This window comes from Alosa sapidissima, chromosome 11 (assembly GCF_018492685.1).
Source record: "Alosa sapidissima isolate fAloSap1 chromosome 11, fAloSap1.pri, whole genome shotgun sequence".
Classification (NCBI taxonomy): Eukaryota; Metazoa; Chordata; class Actinopteri; order Clupeiformes; family Clupeidae; genus Alosa; species Alosa sapidissima.
In genome coordinates, this window is record NC_055967.1 from 12,083,491 (window position 1) to 12,100,570 (window position 17,080).

The window sequence follows — 17,080 nt, forward strand, 5'->3', positions numbered from 1 at the left end:
AACGGCTCCAGATTTTCTATATCGCAAGAAGCCAGACTGATCTGCGAGTGGAAAAATGGAGCTGGTGAGATCAGGATGGTCTCACGAGGCTAACTGTGTGTAGATCATCAGTACAAACTCTACATGCACTGATTACTGCAATGGACTTTTCACCGGCCTTCCTAAAAAGACTATCAAACAGCTTCAGGTTCTCACAAAAACTAAAAGAACTGACCACATTACTCCAATTCTTAAGTTCCTGCACTGGCTTCCAGTAAGTCACAGAATTGACTTTAAAGCACTACTGCTTGTTTATAAATCACTTAATGGAGCAGGACCTTTTAGGAGCAGTGTCTTTTATTTTGTCTTTTTAATCATTCTCTATTTTTAAATGATTTTACCTTGTGTTTTATGTTTTCTTTTTATTATGATCTTTACCTTTTGAACTATCCTTTGACTATATTGTCCTTCTATGCTTTTATTTGTTATTATTATTTGGTTTTGTTTATGTAAAGCACATTGAATGACCTCTGTGTATGAAATTAAATATATAAATAAACTTGACTTGACTTGATTAGGTACTCATGGTTGTGAGGTCAAAGGTCATGTGATCAGAGGTCAAGGTTTAGTTCATTTTAGGGCACTGGAGGTCACAGCGGCCCGAGATACTCATCCACTTTGGTTACATATGTTTTCAGACAGCAGAAATTTAGCTTTATTTTATGGTTCTGCTACAGTTAAATAGCCTGGGTGCCAGTCCGAACTTAGTCCCGCCCACAACATTTGAGGTAGGGAAGTTCGGTCTGGCATTGCTCCATTGTGGAGCAAGTATGCTCGCCCCAGATCTGGCGGACCAATCAAATCGGGCTTTACGATGATGGACAGGTGAGCAACAGCGCCTGGTCTATCACGTCATCTGAGCACGCTTAGATTAGGCTTACAAAAACGCTGTGGCTAGAAGGAGACATGGCTTTTAAGACCCCATATGAAAATGCATACTATTTAATGAGGTTTTATCACGATTATTTCTGAAAACTTTGGCCAAAGTTGAGATGTGGGAAAACTCGTGGTTTCACTTTCATCAAAGGAAAACAGTGCTGTTGCATTGTGACATGTTGTTCCCTCGTTCGTTTAAAATCTCTGATTGACCACCTGTTCGAGGGATTTGCGACAGCCTTTCCCAGCTGTTTAACATGTTTGTAGCATATCAGTGTTCAACAGAATTATTTTTAAAAATGGAGGGGATATAGGCTATCAGTTTTTTCCTAATAGCCTACCCTACGCATCTCTTAGATTTCGCTAATGAGTGTTGTAGGAGTTATTGACGGCACTAACTTTTACAAAAGACCAGAAAACAATCTTAAGGCATTTGTGAAGAAGGATGGTTCGTGTGTTTTCTTCCTACACCTCATGGTAAGCTATTTCGTTGCTCTGATTGCTTAGGTCTATCCAATTGAGTGCAGAGGCATCCCTGCTCTTCACTGCTAATTATGCCCCTGCTGGAAGTTGTAAGTCAATGAACCTTTTCCAGATCCACTCCCAATTGTGTAACTGTGAAGGTCTGGGTGTTCCTAGGCAAATTGCACTCCTCCCTTCGTAAGCATTGATTGAAATAGTGTAGGCTCCGAGTTACTCTGTTTCCTATTTACAGAGCCAGGATTGTGTACGAATGTTTATTTCAGCGTAAACAGAACAGACAGTGAGAGGACCATGAGAGGCCATTAAATGATCTAAATGTGTATTTATCTAAATGTGTTTTGGATTACAAATTCAGAACACAGTCCTGAGAGGCATTGTGTTAAGTTCTACCATAATTGAAAAAACATCTCCTTGTTGCTATCACTCCCCACAACAGACTAGCAACAATACAGTAAACACACTTTATTCTGAATTTGTGAAGGTTGTCTTGAGAGAGGAATTTGGGTAGTAAAAACTATTAAAAGCATGATTTGTGACCCTGTTGAGATCTCTCCATTACTGTAAAATAAGAGGAGAAATTTGGTCTGCAGGTGGGTCTCAAAAAATTAGAATATTGTGGAAAAGTTTAATATGTTTTACAATCATTACATAGAGTGACATATTTCAAGCCATTTTTTGTTTAAGTGTCGATGATTATGGCGTACAGCTCATGAAGATCAAAAGTTTGTTTCTCAAGATATTAAAATAAAGAGGTTATAATACAGAAATGTTGGTTTCCTGAGCCTTTAATCTCTTAGTCTAGCTCAGTAAACACAACCACAATCATGGGAAAGACTGCAGACATGATAGTTTGTCCAGAAGACACTCATTGACACCCTCTACAAGGAAGGTAAGCCACAGACGGTCATTGCTGAAAGGCCAGGGTGTTTACAGGGTGCAATATCAAAGCATATTCATGGAAAGTTCACTGGAAGAGAGACAGTGTGGTGGGAAAAGGTGTGCAAGGAACAAGGATGACCGCTGCCTTGAGAGAATTATCAAGCAAAGCCGATTCAAGAACTTGGGGGAAGTTCACAAGGAGTGGACTGAGGCTGGAGTTTGCATCAAGAGCCACCATGCACAGACGTGTCCAGGAAATGGGCTACAAGTGGCACATTCCTAGTGTCAAGCCACTCCTGAATCAGAGACCAGGTTAGAGTGTCTTACCAGGGCTAAGGAGAGACAGAACTGGACCGTTGCTCAGGGTATAATCAATGTCCCAAGAGTCTGGAGGAAAGGAGAGGCACAGAATCCTAGTTGCTTGAAGTCCAGTATGATGTTTCCACAGTCAGTGATGATTTTTGACATGAATTATAGACACCGTTGCTAATCTATCCATTATCGTATACAGCCCATCCAGATGATTTGATTGGTCCACACAGTTCTCAACTTTTCAGTCTTCTCAATGGAACCAGTCGAGACCGAATTTCCCGACCTCTAATTTTGTGGGCGGGGTTAAATTCGGGCTGGCTTCCAGGCTAGAACCAAAGATAATTAATGCGTCGCAAGATGGGTCGTCCTAGTTCATGTCTATGAGGGCAAAGTGGAGTTCAGTCAGAGACAGGCTCTCGTTCAGTCCCCGCCTGCACAGGGGCGTGTCACTGATGTATGACTGACGTTTGAACGCCTCGGTTCCACGCCAGACAGAAGCCGGAGTACAAAACAAACTTGGTGTACACCTTCATTAATGTTGATTTTCTCCCGACTGGAGGGTCATACTGTCACAACATTCTCCTGAAATGGGGAGGAGGGTTTGGAGATCATGATACCATGTCCGAAATGTGCATCCATTGCTCAGAAAAATAAGGCTTTGACAAATTCTGGGAAATTCTTGGATTCTGCCATAGACCTCAATGTTAAAAAGGGAGTCCGATCCGATCAGTGCATAAATGGGGGATAGTGCCCCCAACCCCCCCCCCCCCCCCCCATGTGGGGCATGTACTACTGCTACCCTATTTGCATACATGTCCGGGTACAGGAAATGGCCTCTCAGAAGTATATTCGTAATCAACCATCTTTGCTAGAACATTCTCTGCATTAAGTAAGAATGACTCATTTTTAGAAAATGCTCACGTTCAACACTAAACAAAAATAATTGGTAGTCAGTAAGTAAAAGGAAACATAATTCTGGCAGGTTATACATGTAATGTAATGTGGATTTAGTAATGCCATCAACTGTTAATACTTTGAAAGTTAGTGTGCTATGATTAACTACATGTTAATGTTCCGTGCTTTGAATGACTTGATTTTAAACCTGGTTTGTAGCCTGACGTCGTCATACTCACTTCTAGTCAGAATTAGAGTCTGATACTGCTCCATTGGGATGTGATCATCGAGCGTGTTTCAACTGATACAGGGGTTCTTCTTCTCCACAAATGCCTTAACATTGTTTTCTGGTTATTGCGCTGTCAATATCTTGTACATCTTACGTGATAGCGAAATCTAAATGTCTACCTTTTAGTCCTCTGTCAAACACAGTTGCATTTTCAGCTCTGAACAAAACCGTTGAGGACTTCTGGTCCGAACCATGACTCTGAACAGCTCTGGTTCAGGCATAGGTGCTCCACAACGGAATAAATCCAGACCGAACTTCCCGACTTCAAATGTTGTGGGCGGGGCTAAGTTCGGCTGGCATCCAGGCTACCAGGTTTGTTGTGTTTTGGTAGAATTGGTGTATGTAAGAAAGGGATTTAGCATTTTGAATGTTGTTTTGAAAACAAAACTAACTCTTTGGCTAGTTGTGTGATGAAGGTATATTGCAGTGTTAAGAGTTTAGAAAAAGTAGAAAGTATTGTTAGTGTTGTATTGTTGATTGTAAAAAACTGTAGTCTGCTAGCTCCACAATAAAAACATGTAGGCCTATATTGATTTAACTTGATAGATAACTTAACCCATGAGTCTATAGTAATTAGAGGCACATGACCTGAAGTTTGGGCTTTAATCGCTGCAGATATAATGCAGCATTTTCGAACAAACTCTAAAACAAGCAAAACCTAAACATTGGACCACAGGGAATTGCACACAGATGCGAGCAGATCTTGGTGACCGTGACAGCTCCTCAGATGTGGTTTTGGTCATGAGCTATTTGTGCTGAGTGTTTGCCACATAGTGCTGTTGAGGCTCCATTTGTTAAATTAAATTAGGATCTGTCTAGACCAGCCCATGCCAGTGCAGGCGACACGAGTCGCCATGTTTAGAGCAAATGTTGTATGTTAATGCCAGTCTGCTTAAAGCAATTAGCTACAGTTCAGAGAGCCACCTCTTTGTGGAGGACATCATCACATCAACACCTCCTCTCTATTGGTTTGGGTTGGACAAGCCAGACATGTGCTTGGGGCATCTGTCCAGCTACTAAAGCATTTAGCATTCAATTCCTTTTCTGCATAAATCTAAATATATATTTTTTTCTGACAACCTTATGGCACTCTGGTACCAGTTCTCTTAAAGGTACCCTTAACAGTTTTTTGACCTTAATTATAACACTTCCAAAATCAATTTGATGACACATAACCTCATAACATGATGAACGGCACTTCTGCCATTGTCTGAGTGATTAACGACTTAGCAACTTCCTAGATTCGGGTAGGAAAACTGCCTCCGAAATTGAAACACAAAAGAGCTGCTATGCTACAGGAGTTCGGAGATCTTTTTCTACAGACTGCTGTCAGTGCATTCCCTCTATGTTGTATCAGTTATGTTCATACTTTGTTGCAAAAGACACTTATTTAGTTTGTTTATTATTGCGCTTCTCAACTAGAGGGGGACCACGAGAGCCAATCTGGTTAATAAGGGTGCCTTTAAAGCACCAGTGTGCCACTTTTACAGGTATGCTTTTTAGTGTTGTTATCACCTTCAAATTAATTTTGATCGTCGTCTTTCATTCCACCATCTTAGTTCTGGTCCAAGATGGGCCATCCCATTAAAATGTAAGAAAATCTTCCACAGATAGACATGCCCAAATATTTCACCAATATTTCACTTATTCTAAGTAGTGAACAATATGGCTTGCTTACACTGTCTTGTTACCTCTTGATTCTTGACTCAATATGTATCTTAAAAGGAACACATACTTAATGTTCTTTTACCATAAAAATAATGATTTCACACTCATTCTGATGGTACACTGACTTGAAGTCTCTGACATTGCCAATGCACACCCAATGTTTGATATTGCATCATGTAACATGGTTGATTGGCTAGGATTGTGACCCTTTTTTTAGTATTTCACTTTCACTTCCATATTAAAGTTTGTGAGAGATAAATTGTATATGAAAGGCTGCAATATTTTTTTAATGGCTAAAAGATTTCAGTATTGGAAGCTTGGATACTACTGCATTTGTATTACATCTGTGAAAATCTCCTGAGTACAATACAAACACACTGAAGAGGAAAATCAGGACCCCATACTGGTGGTTTAGAAAAGTATAGTAAAATAGGACAGATCTCCTGAAATAGCTTGCTTCATCTAAACACTTGGCTCAAGTGAACTCCATGTTTAAACTCTCCTTTGAGTACACTGTAAATGTTTACTGATGTTTAACTGAGAGGGTCATGACTAAGCAAAAGAGTGGCATTGAAGTTGGACCTCAGTCACTGGCAATGGTGACTGTTGATTCCTTAAAACATTTTGTATTCATTGAAGTGCTGGGTTATGTTTAGCTGTTGCATGGTCAGAAAAAAGATGAAAGTGTGGATGAGAAACGGATATGTGGAAATGAAACTAATGTAAGACTGTAGCAGCACTGTGAGAACAGACGGCCTGTAGCTGTGTCCATGGTAATGGCTGCTAGATGGGGAGAAGTCAGTATGGCTGGAGGCCACAAGGAGAGCTGCTTGTTTTCTGGGCTCTGATGCCTCCTGCATGCTGATTCGCTGTAGCAGGGTTCCTGTCTGGACTAAAGGCATGCCCACTGATGGCTAATCGAGCTGATGGGAGAGATAGGGCCCTCAGGTGTAGACCAGGTTAAGGAGGGGCTTCACTCTGACCACAAAGTCTTGACTGTGATTTCCCAAGCCTGTGTTATGAGGAAAGAACAAGCCAAGACAGCCTAGACTGCCTTTCATTCATGTCTGTTTGGATTTTGGATGAAAATGCATTATGTAATAGAAGAAGATGAATCTGTCTTTTGTACCAAACCAAATATTCATGAAGTCTACCTATCACCTATCAAAATGCAAAGGTGTGTTATTACTGCAGCTCTTTGCTACCAAATGCATACATGCCCATACTCATATACATGTATATGTGTTTTTAACCAAACACTCATCGTCAAAGACAAACAATCTTGAGGCTTGTGTTTACTCAGGCATATTCAGATACAGTGTGATGTGATGTTAAATAGGCTGCTTGCTGATTGGCCACTGTGGGAAATCCAGGGCTTAAATTTCACTGCGGGATTGCGGGTATTGCGCATAATTTGTTCAAATCCCGCAACTCTAGCCATCATAATGCGAGAAATTCCCGCATACACTTTTACAGCCTGTCTGATGACGTTAATATAGCCTAATCATTAAGTGGCGTGAATGCGGTGCTATTGACCGGACTGATCAACTAACGAGTTGAATTGAACATAGCCTCATGCAGACGCACACACACACGGAGAGAGAGAGAGAGAGAGAGAGAGAGAACCACTTTGCGCTTACGCAAATAGGCTACGCTACCATGGCAAACTTTTACATCTGGAAAGAGCTCCTTGGTAACTATCCTGCTAGCTCAGGTCACGTCAACACTTGATCCCAGAAAGATTGTCTTCGACATGTCAACATTTATTGTATCTAATGACATAGAAAACACAATGATTTGCATACACATACCGCACTATGCACAACTTTTATTCACTAGCGACTACAGCCTAAAACCGTCAGGTTGAAGGGGGGCTAATTACTCCATAGAATTACTCTCAGGTATTTTCTTAAAGTGACAGGCACTCAATTACACCTACTCATCACCAATGTGCACTCAATTGGACCTACACACCACATTAAAGATATGCCTAAGTGTTATAGGTTAAACGTCAATATGAGGCATTCAAATGACTAAATATGTTTAGCTAGTAGTAATTACTAGTAAAATGCTATACTTTAAAAAATGCATTATTAAATAAATACACTCTATATGAATTCAAAAATATATGATAGAAACATATCACATAAGCTATCATTTTCAGTGTGTGTTTGTGTGTGTGGAGAGAGTCAAGCAGAATCTAGGATGTCCACTGTTGTGAACGATCCCACTACAGTATATATTACTGATGACGTCAGGGTGGTGGGGGCCCCAAAATCAAACACTTTTTCGTAGTATTGAAGTATTTTCGAAGTATTGAAATCGCAATTCTTGACTTGGTATCAGAATCGACCCCCCCTCCCCCCCAAATTGTGTAAATCCCCCCTACATGAATAACCTAAGGGGGGAATTCCCCCCCATTTTGAAAAATGAATTTTAAGCCCTGAAATCCCATACCTACAGCACAATAAATGTAACATCATTCCTGTGTATATCTGAAATATGTTTTTATATGTATTCATTATTAAGACTTTTATCAGGGTTGGTTTTATGTTCATCATAAGTTCAGCTTTAAGGACTAATTTATCTAATGTAATGCATTTCTCTGAAGCGTCTTTGTGATCCATATCCCAGAGGATTGAAGATCTCAGGCTTCTGGCCATGGGTGTGGTAATCTCTGTTGTGGCTGGCACAAATGATACATTAGTATATTAGTGTGAACAAAGACTCTCAACAAAGAACCTCTCTGGTGACCAATCACTTTCTCCCTCCTCCTCCCTAATTTCTAGGCCACTGGTAATACTTTGTCATAAGTGGATATTAAGAGTGGCAGATCACAATTCAGTGCAAAGAAGTCAAAGAAAGAGTACAGGAAAATATAGGAAAATCACAATAACTTTAACTCAACCTACCCGCCTCAGGACAATGTTCAAATCATATAGGCCATGTAGCTAAACACAGTATCATGAAGTAAAATATAATTTCCAGTTTCAGTGCTCAACAACTGGTGTGAAAGAAGACAATTACTGTGTTCATCTAGTAGAGCATCAAGGTTTTTTTTCCTGACCAGAGGCATACATCAATCAAATAGTTGACATGTGAAACTATGGTAAACTGGGTCACAATATCAGTAGACAGAGAAAGAGAACAGCATTCCTGATGAGGAATTTTAGCAAGGATCATGAGATGAGGCATTACACTTGCCATTTCAGAGCTTCTCCATCACCCACTAAATCCCAGTTTAACCCTTTGGCTGTAACCCAGTTCCATAATAATAGCTCATCTGACACTTACTGTAGCAACTTGGTTTGAACCGTTGTTTGTTTGTTTGTTTGTTTGTTTCTTTCTTTCTTTCTTTCTTTTTTTCTTCTTTCCATTTTGTTTCTTGTCATCAATTACAATGGGCTGATTCCTAACCCTTCAGAAGATCACCATTCAAGGTTAACCTGACTGCTCCTCTTCTGTTTGTGTGCTTGCACTGTCAGTGCGCTACCTCTCAGAAAGCCTGAGTAATCCTCTTACTCTGCCTGCAGTCTGTATGCCATACAGATGCAGGCTCCTTATTTATAAGACAAACAGATGTACAGTAAGCCTTATTGTATGTGTATAGACATGTTAACTGTATATCAGAATGTTTTTGACCAGTTCAGACAAAACAGACCCGTGACAGGAGACAATGTAAACAACAAAATAAACAGGAGAAAGTCATTGGAATGTATATTGAGTTTGTATAATTAGAGTTTGTAGCATTTTAGTAGTATCAGTTAGTGTAGCAACTGCCTGGTTAAGCCACAGAAAGGTGACAATTATATGTTAAGCTTTACAAACATGTCGGTGCCTTCAATATGTGTGTGTGTGTGTGTGTGTGTGTGTGTGTTGGTGCCTCTTTGATCACCTGGCATTACACAGGAAACCAGACCCCTTTCAGCAGCAGCGGTTCTAGCAGCACTGCAGGGCCAGCCTACTGATTGGATGAAACCCAATATCTTAGGTTTACATGAAAGAGGCCCAAGCAGCCTGTTCCTAAGATGGGCTGTGTTCTAGTGTTACCCAGTACTCCTCCTGGGTTAAGATCACTTCAGCTTGGTCCCTGCTACTGCTTAAAGAGGCACTAGAGATTGTTTAAAAACATAGTGAGACCTAATTTTGCATCAAAAACATGACAGTTAGCACTGTTTGCGTTTGGTGATAAATTGAACCAAATCTTGTTGTAAATGCTTAGATTTTTTTTAAATCACAAAACAATGGTATAATGAAAGTGTTTAAATCACAGAACTAGGGTGTAATGAAAGTGTTTAAATCACAAAACTAGGGTGTAATGAAAGGGGTTGGGTGGATGGAGCAGAGCCAGTGGCAGGTATGGAGCCCATTTCTCCCTCTCATGACCATATACTACCTTTCAGGTGAATTTGAGGAAGCTATCTTAAAGCATGTCTTTAAAAAACTCTTTAAAGAAAATTAAGGAAATTAAACGATCGGTGTTGCTGAGACTTCTTGAAACTTGAGCAAAATGTTCATCTTTTGGGATTCATCAGCATTTGTAACAGACACAGGGAGTAACAGACTTAGTTACAGCCTCTGCACATCTTTCTCCTAAGACTAGTTATAATCGCTAACTGAACAGTGTCTGCATCATTGTTTACGTGTACAAAAACTTCATGATGTTTGCTCAGGTGGGGTAGTCAATATGAGACTTCAAAGCTGAACTAACATGTTTCCCACCAGGTGCATTTCTGAAGATAATGTCATGTGATGTAGACAAAAGCCAGACAAAGCTATAGTAAGCTGACTCCAAGATGTAGTCCTCCATTGATACTGAATAGTGAAGAGCAGCTTTCTGTGTCCATCTCCCAGCAGGGAAACATATCCTCACCTCTTGAACTGGCATTGCAAATGGAAAAGGTTTTCATGTCATTGCTATTGTGCTTTACATCTTTCTCACTGATCCTAGAAGAGAAGAAACCCCATTTACCAATTGCACGTTAGTGTTGAAGGAAGCCAGATACAGTAGCATGGTAAATAAATGAAGAAAAAAAAACCGGATCCACGTGGAAACAAATAAAAGCGCAGTGAAGTGAACTTGAACTAACACTGATGTGTGTGATCTCTCAAGGAAGTAAGGCACAAAGATGTTTGGGCAGTAATGAATATGAACATTTGCAATCAGATGACTCAGATCATGTTTTTGTTTAATGATTATCATGGAGTAGGACAATAGGCTAGATGATTCTACTATAATGCCACTTAAGACCTCTAAGAAGGTTATGATCCCCCTCACCCATGAGCCACCCTATCATAAAAGCTTGACAAAAATAGTGGTGTTTTGTTTTTGAAAAGAAGGGTTCAAGTTCATGTCTGAGTTTTCTTGGAACATTGGCCCATTAAAACAAGTGCATGATCAGTGCAGCTCCACACCCAGTTAAGTGGTTCGGTTAACCTCTCCCTGGGGCTATTTATTAAGGCAATACGGCATTACCTCTCTTCCCTATGTCTCCTTTGTCAGCTATTGTTGTACGTCAAGTCAAGTCAAGTTTATTTATATAGCGTATTTCATAAAAGCATCGAGAGGAAATAGTCATAGAATAGTTTAAAAGGTAAAGATCATGATAAAAAAGAAAACATAACATTATTTAAAAATAAAGAATAATTAAAAAGACAAAATAAAAGACACAAGGTAGAATAATTTTAAAGGCATATTCAGAATTTTAACTCAGTGCAGTAGCAGAAAGCATCTGAGAACAGTTTGGTCTAGATTTAAAACTACAATTAGGGCATTTTTGATGTCATCCGAATGTTGGTTCCAGAGCAGAGCTGCATAGCAGCTAAAAGCTGCTTTACCATGTTTAGTTCTAACAGCAGGTTTTACTAACAGGTTTTTCTCCTGGGACCTGAGAGGATGAGAATTTGTGTACTACTGAAGCATGTCTGATAGGCATTTAGGACATGCTCCATTTACTGATTTATAAACAAGCAGTAGGCCTAGTGCTTTAAAGTCAATTTTGTGACTTACTGGAAGCCAGTACAGGGACTAAGAATTGGAGTAATGTGGTCAGTTCTTTTTGAACCCCAGCTGCTGCATTTTGTATCACCTGAAGCTGTTTAATAGTCTTTTGAGGAAGGCCTGTAAAAAGCCCATTGCAGTAGTCAACCCTGCTGGAGATAAATGCATTATGAGTTTTTCTAAATCATGTTTTATGTAAAAAATTAAATTACCCACTCAATAAAACAGTTAAAAGAGTTCTTAATAATATTTATTATGTTTTCCAGCTGACCTGGTGCAAGGATATGGCTTTAGATCACAGAAAAAATTCACAGAGAACATAGACTGGTCTTATGCAGGTGAGTGTTTCATTTATATTCCATGCAAAGTGAAACTCTTTTTTACAGATATTTTGAATGAGCAAATATCTGTAAGTGTTGTGATATTGTAATTAAACCATACTTCAAATCACTCCAGTAAAGGTGGAGTATTATTATTAGAAATATGATCAGGAGTTAAATGCCTATCATTATATAGCACAGGTCCTGAATCCTCCCCTTTCCTGATATTTTATACCAGCATATTATGATAGGTTCTTTTAATGCACACCTCTAGATGATAGAAACAGCTGTAAAATTCATAATTGTTAGGATAAGTCATTTGTCTTAAATGCCATTGTGAACTCACAAATTATACTTTAATAGAAGAAAAAGCAATGTATTTTAAAGTGTGCAGAGATACCATAGCATATTGTGTTTGACACAGATGTACAAACATTACAGTAAAAATGTCATGATTGAGATAAGGGTTTTGAGTTTCAATTTGTTGTGATTATGTATCAAGCTCAGTGTCAGTATTTAAGAGTGAGTGCTAACAGCTTTATCTAGCAAAGGTGCTGAGTGGTGATGTGTTGGTAAAGAGTTATCCACATGCATCCATTCTGCGCTGAGAAGGTCTATCACTGAGGGAGTGTGTGTGTGTGTGTGTGTGTGTGTGTGTGTGTGTGTGTGTGTGTGTGTGTGTGTGTGTGTGTGTGTGTGTGCTGCACTGAGAGGGTCTATCACTGAGGGAGGGTGTGTGTGTGTGTGTGTGTGTGTGTGTGTGTGTGTGTGTGTGTGCTGCGCTGAGAGGGTCTATCACTGAGGGAGGGTGTGTGGGTGGCCATGGAGGAACTGAAAGGACCTGAAAGTGTCTGTGTGAGCTGCACTCCATTAGTGGGAATATTTTCATCCAATTGTGTCTCCATGTGCAATGTGTCCAGGGTGGGCTCACAGCAGAACGTTTTGTAGAGGTATGTGAGGTTGCTGGTATGATGTGTGCTTTGCTCAGTGCTACTTAGTTATTATGAGCGTCCTGTTATTGTGAGCATACCCCTCAGCCACTACGTTCCTCCAAAGAACGCCATCTGGCCACCTACACACACTGCAACGTAGGACATCTCAGCATCTCAACATCTCAGCATTTCAGCTCTCCACCAAACCTTCATCATTTAAATTGAGCTAATATCCACTCAGTGCAAAATCCTTGACTTGACTCATCTTGTCCTTGTGTGCCTTTGTGTCAGGTGGGATTGCTACTGTGGTGAATTAATAGCATACAGTACATACATTTAACGGCAATGTCTGTAATATGTGATGAAATAAAAACGGCTGAAGTTTGGATTGTTGTATTTTCTACTATGCCTAGTCATAGTAATCCTTTAAAATACCCTAGTTATTTCATACGTCCCTCTGTAAATGAGTTTAAATGAGACGATGTTAGCAGTGCTCAAGAGAGTTGAGAGAGTTTTGAGGCTGGCTTTTCAGAGTGAAGGCTGTTGAGAGAGTTTTGAGGTTGGCTTTTCAGAGTGAAGGCTTTGGAGAGAGTTTTGAGGCTGGCTTTTCAGAGTGAAGGCTGTTGAGAGAGTTTTGAGGCTGGCTTTTCAGAGTGAAGGCTGTTGAGAGAGTTTTGAGGGGGTGGAGCCATGTCCAGCAGAGTAAAGTGTTTATTTACATTTTTCTATACCCCCTCAGGAAATCAAAGTGCTATTATGGTCCAAACGGTGCTTGGTGGTGACATTCAAAAGCATTTTCTAAATATTTGCAGTTGCTAAACATATATCAGTCGCATAATATTAGCGAGATTAAATATTGGATAATTATTTACTGTGTTATGACGGTTTGTGACACACTCAATATGGTCACCACCAACCTCTGTCATTAAATGCAGAATCCATGACAATTATGCATCAGAAAATATCTGACACATTTTTCTTCTGTGTATTTCCCCAAAGTTCTGTAAGTACCATGGAGAATTTCCTGAGTCTTCAGGCAGCTCTTTTCAGAAAGTAGGCCAGATTCGGTGCTGGCTCTTCGTTTGGCACACTGGTTAGTCACTGGTGTAATGCTTAGGGGTACCTTTTGCCAAGGCTGTTGCAAGAAATGTGCACATTAATAGAGGATGTGTTATTTAGTACTATTATACTAGTACTAGTAATGAAGGTGGAACATTCTAAAAGCTACTTGATAAAGAAATAACTAGATGATAGGAGGTGAACTGCCCCTTTCTTTCTTTCTTTCTTTCTTTTTTCTTTCTTTCTCACAGTCATTCATAAATTCCACTACTCCCTCCCTCCATGCCCCCCTCCTTCCCTCATTCAGTCTAACCTCCCTCAGCTTGCCTGCCCTTGCGTCACAACAAACCAAATCTGGGTGACACATGAGACTGGCAAAACAAAAGGGGCATTATAGGGCCAGGCTGCCTGCAGACGGGCGGGCACAGGGTGGCAGATGGGGCATTGTTCCTAACCTGTGCTTTGAATGCCAATTCCACCCCTGTTCCTCTCTACCCTGGCCCTTCTCAATGATATTGAATGAGTTCTGCAATGAAATATTGACTGGCGTTCCAGTGCTACTGTAACTCTGTTGGCTTTATTAGGATGAGTCATGTGAGGTCAACTCTGCTGTGCGTCTGAAATGGATGTGTGAGTCAAATGAAGCCAATGTAGCACGGAACATGAGTCACACCTCCTGGTCTTTAAGATATGTGAGATTTTTGTGGGGGGTGGGGGATGATGGAGTGGCCATCAGAGCTCGGCCAGGGGCTTGAGGTGTTTGTGGGGCTTGTGGCGTGCTGTCAGTTTTCCCTTCTCTAATTGGGGAGGAAATGTGACATCTGGAAAGGGCTTGCTTGTCATATTCTGTTCATTGCTGTGTGTGTGTGTGTGTGTGTGTGTGTGTGTGTGTGTGTGTGTGTGTGTGTGTGTGTGTGTGTGTGTGTGTGTGTGTGAGAGAGAGAGAGAGAATGTGTGTGTGTGTGTGTGTGTGTGTGTGTGTGTGTGTGTGTGTGTGTGTGTGTGTGTGTTAAAAAAGGCAGTGAGGCATGAGTAACTGAATTTCCATGTGAAAGAACACACTTCAGCATGAGAGCTGAGAGCGGCTACTTTAAAAGCAGAGAGGAGGAGCAGGAGGACAGAGTGAGAGGAGAGGAGGAGGAGAGAGACAGATGAAGAGAGGCCTTCTCTACTGACACTACTTCTGCACTTGATGATTTGACCCCTGTTTTGTAGAATGGTCACAGGTTACTTTTTCACCAGGTCAGCCTCAAGCTTATAAGTACTTTTGCTTTTAAAAGGTCTTTTAGGTCTTACAGCCTAAATAAAGAGATTTTCACACTGATTCTCTGAAGAGAAATTACACACTGTAAATGTAAATCTTATATATATATATATATATATATATATATATATATATTATGAAGAATAAGATATATAATAGATATAAATCTTTATTGTTGTTCTTCACCATTATCGATTTATCAAATGGAGGATATCCATAAAGGGACTTTCATCAAATAGAAAATGTTTAAATCATCTCATCAAATGGCTAACATCCATCAAGTCAAATCGAAAATGTGCAAAATAATCTCTTATGATGTTAAAAGGCTACGAAACTACTGAAGGTCACATGAGGACAGTCAGTTGGATTTGGTGTTATGCCTCTTATCTTAGCATTCCAGCTCCACCTGCTCTTTTACATAGATGTTATGGCTGTAATATGTATGTAATTTCTGTTTTTCCTCAGCCAGAGACACAGTTTTCTTGTTTGCTATCCATTTGAGCACAAGTACAACACTTCCTCTATACTGATACATGGTGCATGGTGACTTAAAATACCTTTTCTCATTCAGTGCCATAATTTCAGTTATATGTGACATCATACATTATGTGTATGTTTAAATTCTACTTTGGTATAAATGCTCTGGACATTTAGCTGTCCCTGTTCACATAAGAGCTTACCTAGATGTTGTTGCTCATGCAGTATTCTATTGTGGTTATGCCTACAGTGCTTATGCATTTCACTGATCCGGTGCATATCAGAGACAGAAACTAAAGACAGAGTTCTTTTTTCAGTGAAATGTATTAGAACTTGGAATGCAGAACTTGTATTTGCTTTTAAATATCGTCATTAATATTTTAAATCAACATTTCTTGAGTGTTATGAATATGTGTGTGTCATTTGAAACTAATTAGAGATTTGATTATGTGGTGTACCTTTTCATGTAGTATACTGACAGATGTGTGTGTTGCTTGGTGCAATTGTGGTGCAATGTTGTCTGGTTTTAGATGTATTGCCAACGGTAAAAAATAATTCATGTTGAGTGTCTCTCTTTCTCTGTCTATTTCCCTCCTACCCTCGTGCGCACGCACACACACACACACACACACACACACACACACACACACACACACACACACACATACACAGGCACGCGCGCCCACGCACACTCACACGATACACACACACACACACACACACACACACACACACACACACACACACACACACACACACACACACACACATACAGTACATAGGCAAGGTCTCTCACATCACCCTGCTCTTCAGAGAGCAGCTGGCACAGTGGCAGATAATGTATGTGTAATATCTAACATTACATCCCAGCCTCCTCTGCTTCACCCAACTGGAACTCTCTGAGGGCAATTGACATGCTAATGGCCTCGACCTAGAACTGAGAATGACCTCATTCATCTCAATTGTCTTTGGCTAAAGAAGCGTCCCTCGAGAGGACCCCCGGATTAAGCGTCCATTGTACCAGTAAATCTATCTAATAATGTACCTGTCATAGTGTGTGCGTTTGTTTGTGGATGTACAAGTGTGTATGTGAGTCTACGACTGTGTGTGGTTTAAGTACTTGAGGAACCAGATCTGTTGCTGCATTCAGTGTGTTGTTTTGTGATTTAAAGTAGTGGTGAGGTGACTCCTGTTACCCAGAACATTTATTTTGTTCGGGTTTTTACTTTTCCACTCTGCACTAACATCGCTTTCAACTTCTCTAAGTAGTTCATCGTGGCTCTCAAAACAAAACAGAAGTTACACTGAAGTTACAATGCAATGCACATTCTTATGTTCCAGGAACTCTGAACCAAAACAACTGGGCAAAGAAGTACCCATCATGCAACAATGCCAAGCAGTCACCCATTAACATCGATGAGAGCTTGGCACAGGTCAAAGTTCAGTTCCAAAAGCTAAACCTTCAGGATTGGGATCAGATGACGTCCAGCAGGACAACCGTTAAGAACGACGGGAAGACTGGTACTAGCTGTTCTCTATTCAGTGCTTCCTAACATCTTCCCACGGGAAGACTGGTACTAGCTGTTC

The 17,080-nt window shown here is 40.3% G+C and overlaps 1 protein-coding gene across 5 annotated transcripts in view; it reads left to right on the forward strand.

Annotated features, from left to right (window-relative positions):
* Nucleotides 1–17,080, forward strand: part of ptprz1a (protein tyrosine phosphatase receptor type Z1a) — a 46,719-nt gene that overhangs the window by 5,997 nt on the left and 23,642 nt on the right. For all 5 annotated transcript variants that reach the window (XM_042109055.1, XM_042109056.1, XM_042109057.1 and 2 more), the window contains exons 2-3: nucleotides 11,708–11,779; nucleotides 16,835–17,014. In XM_042109055.1, the coding sequence (XP_041964989.1) occupies nucleotides 11,708–11,779; nucleotides 16,835–17,014 (252 nt within the window). The remainder of the gene's footprint in view (nucleotides 1–11,707; nucleotides 11,780–16,834; nucleotides 17,015–17,080) is intronic.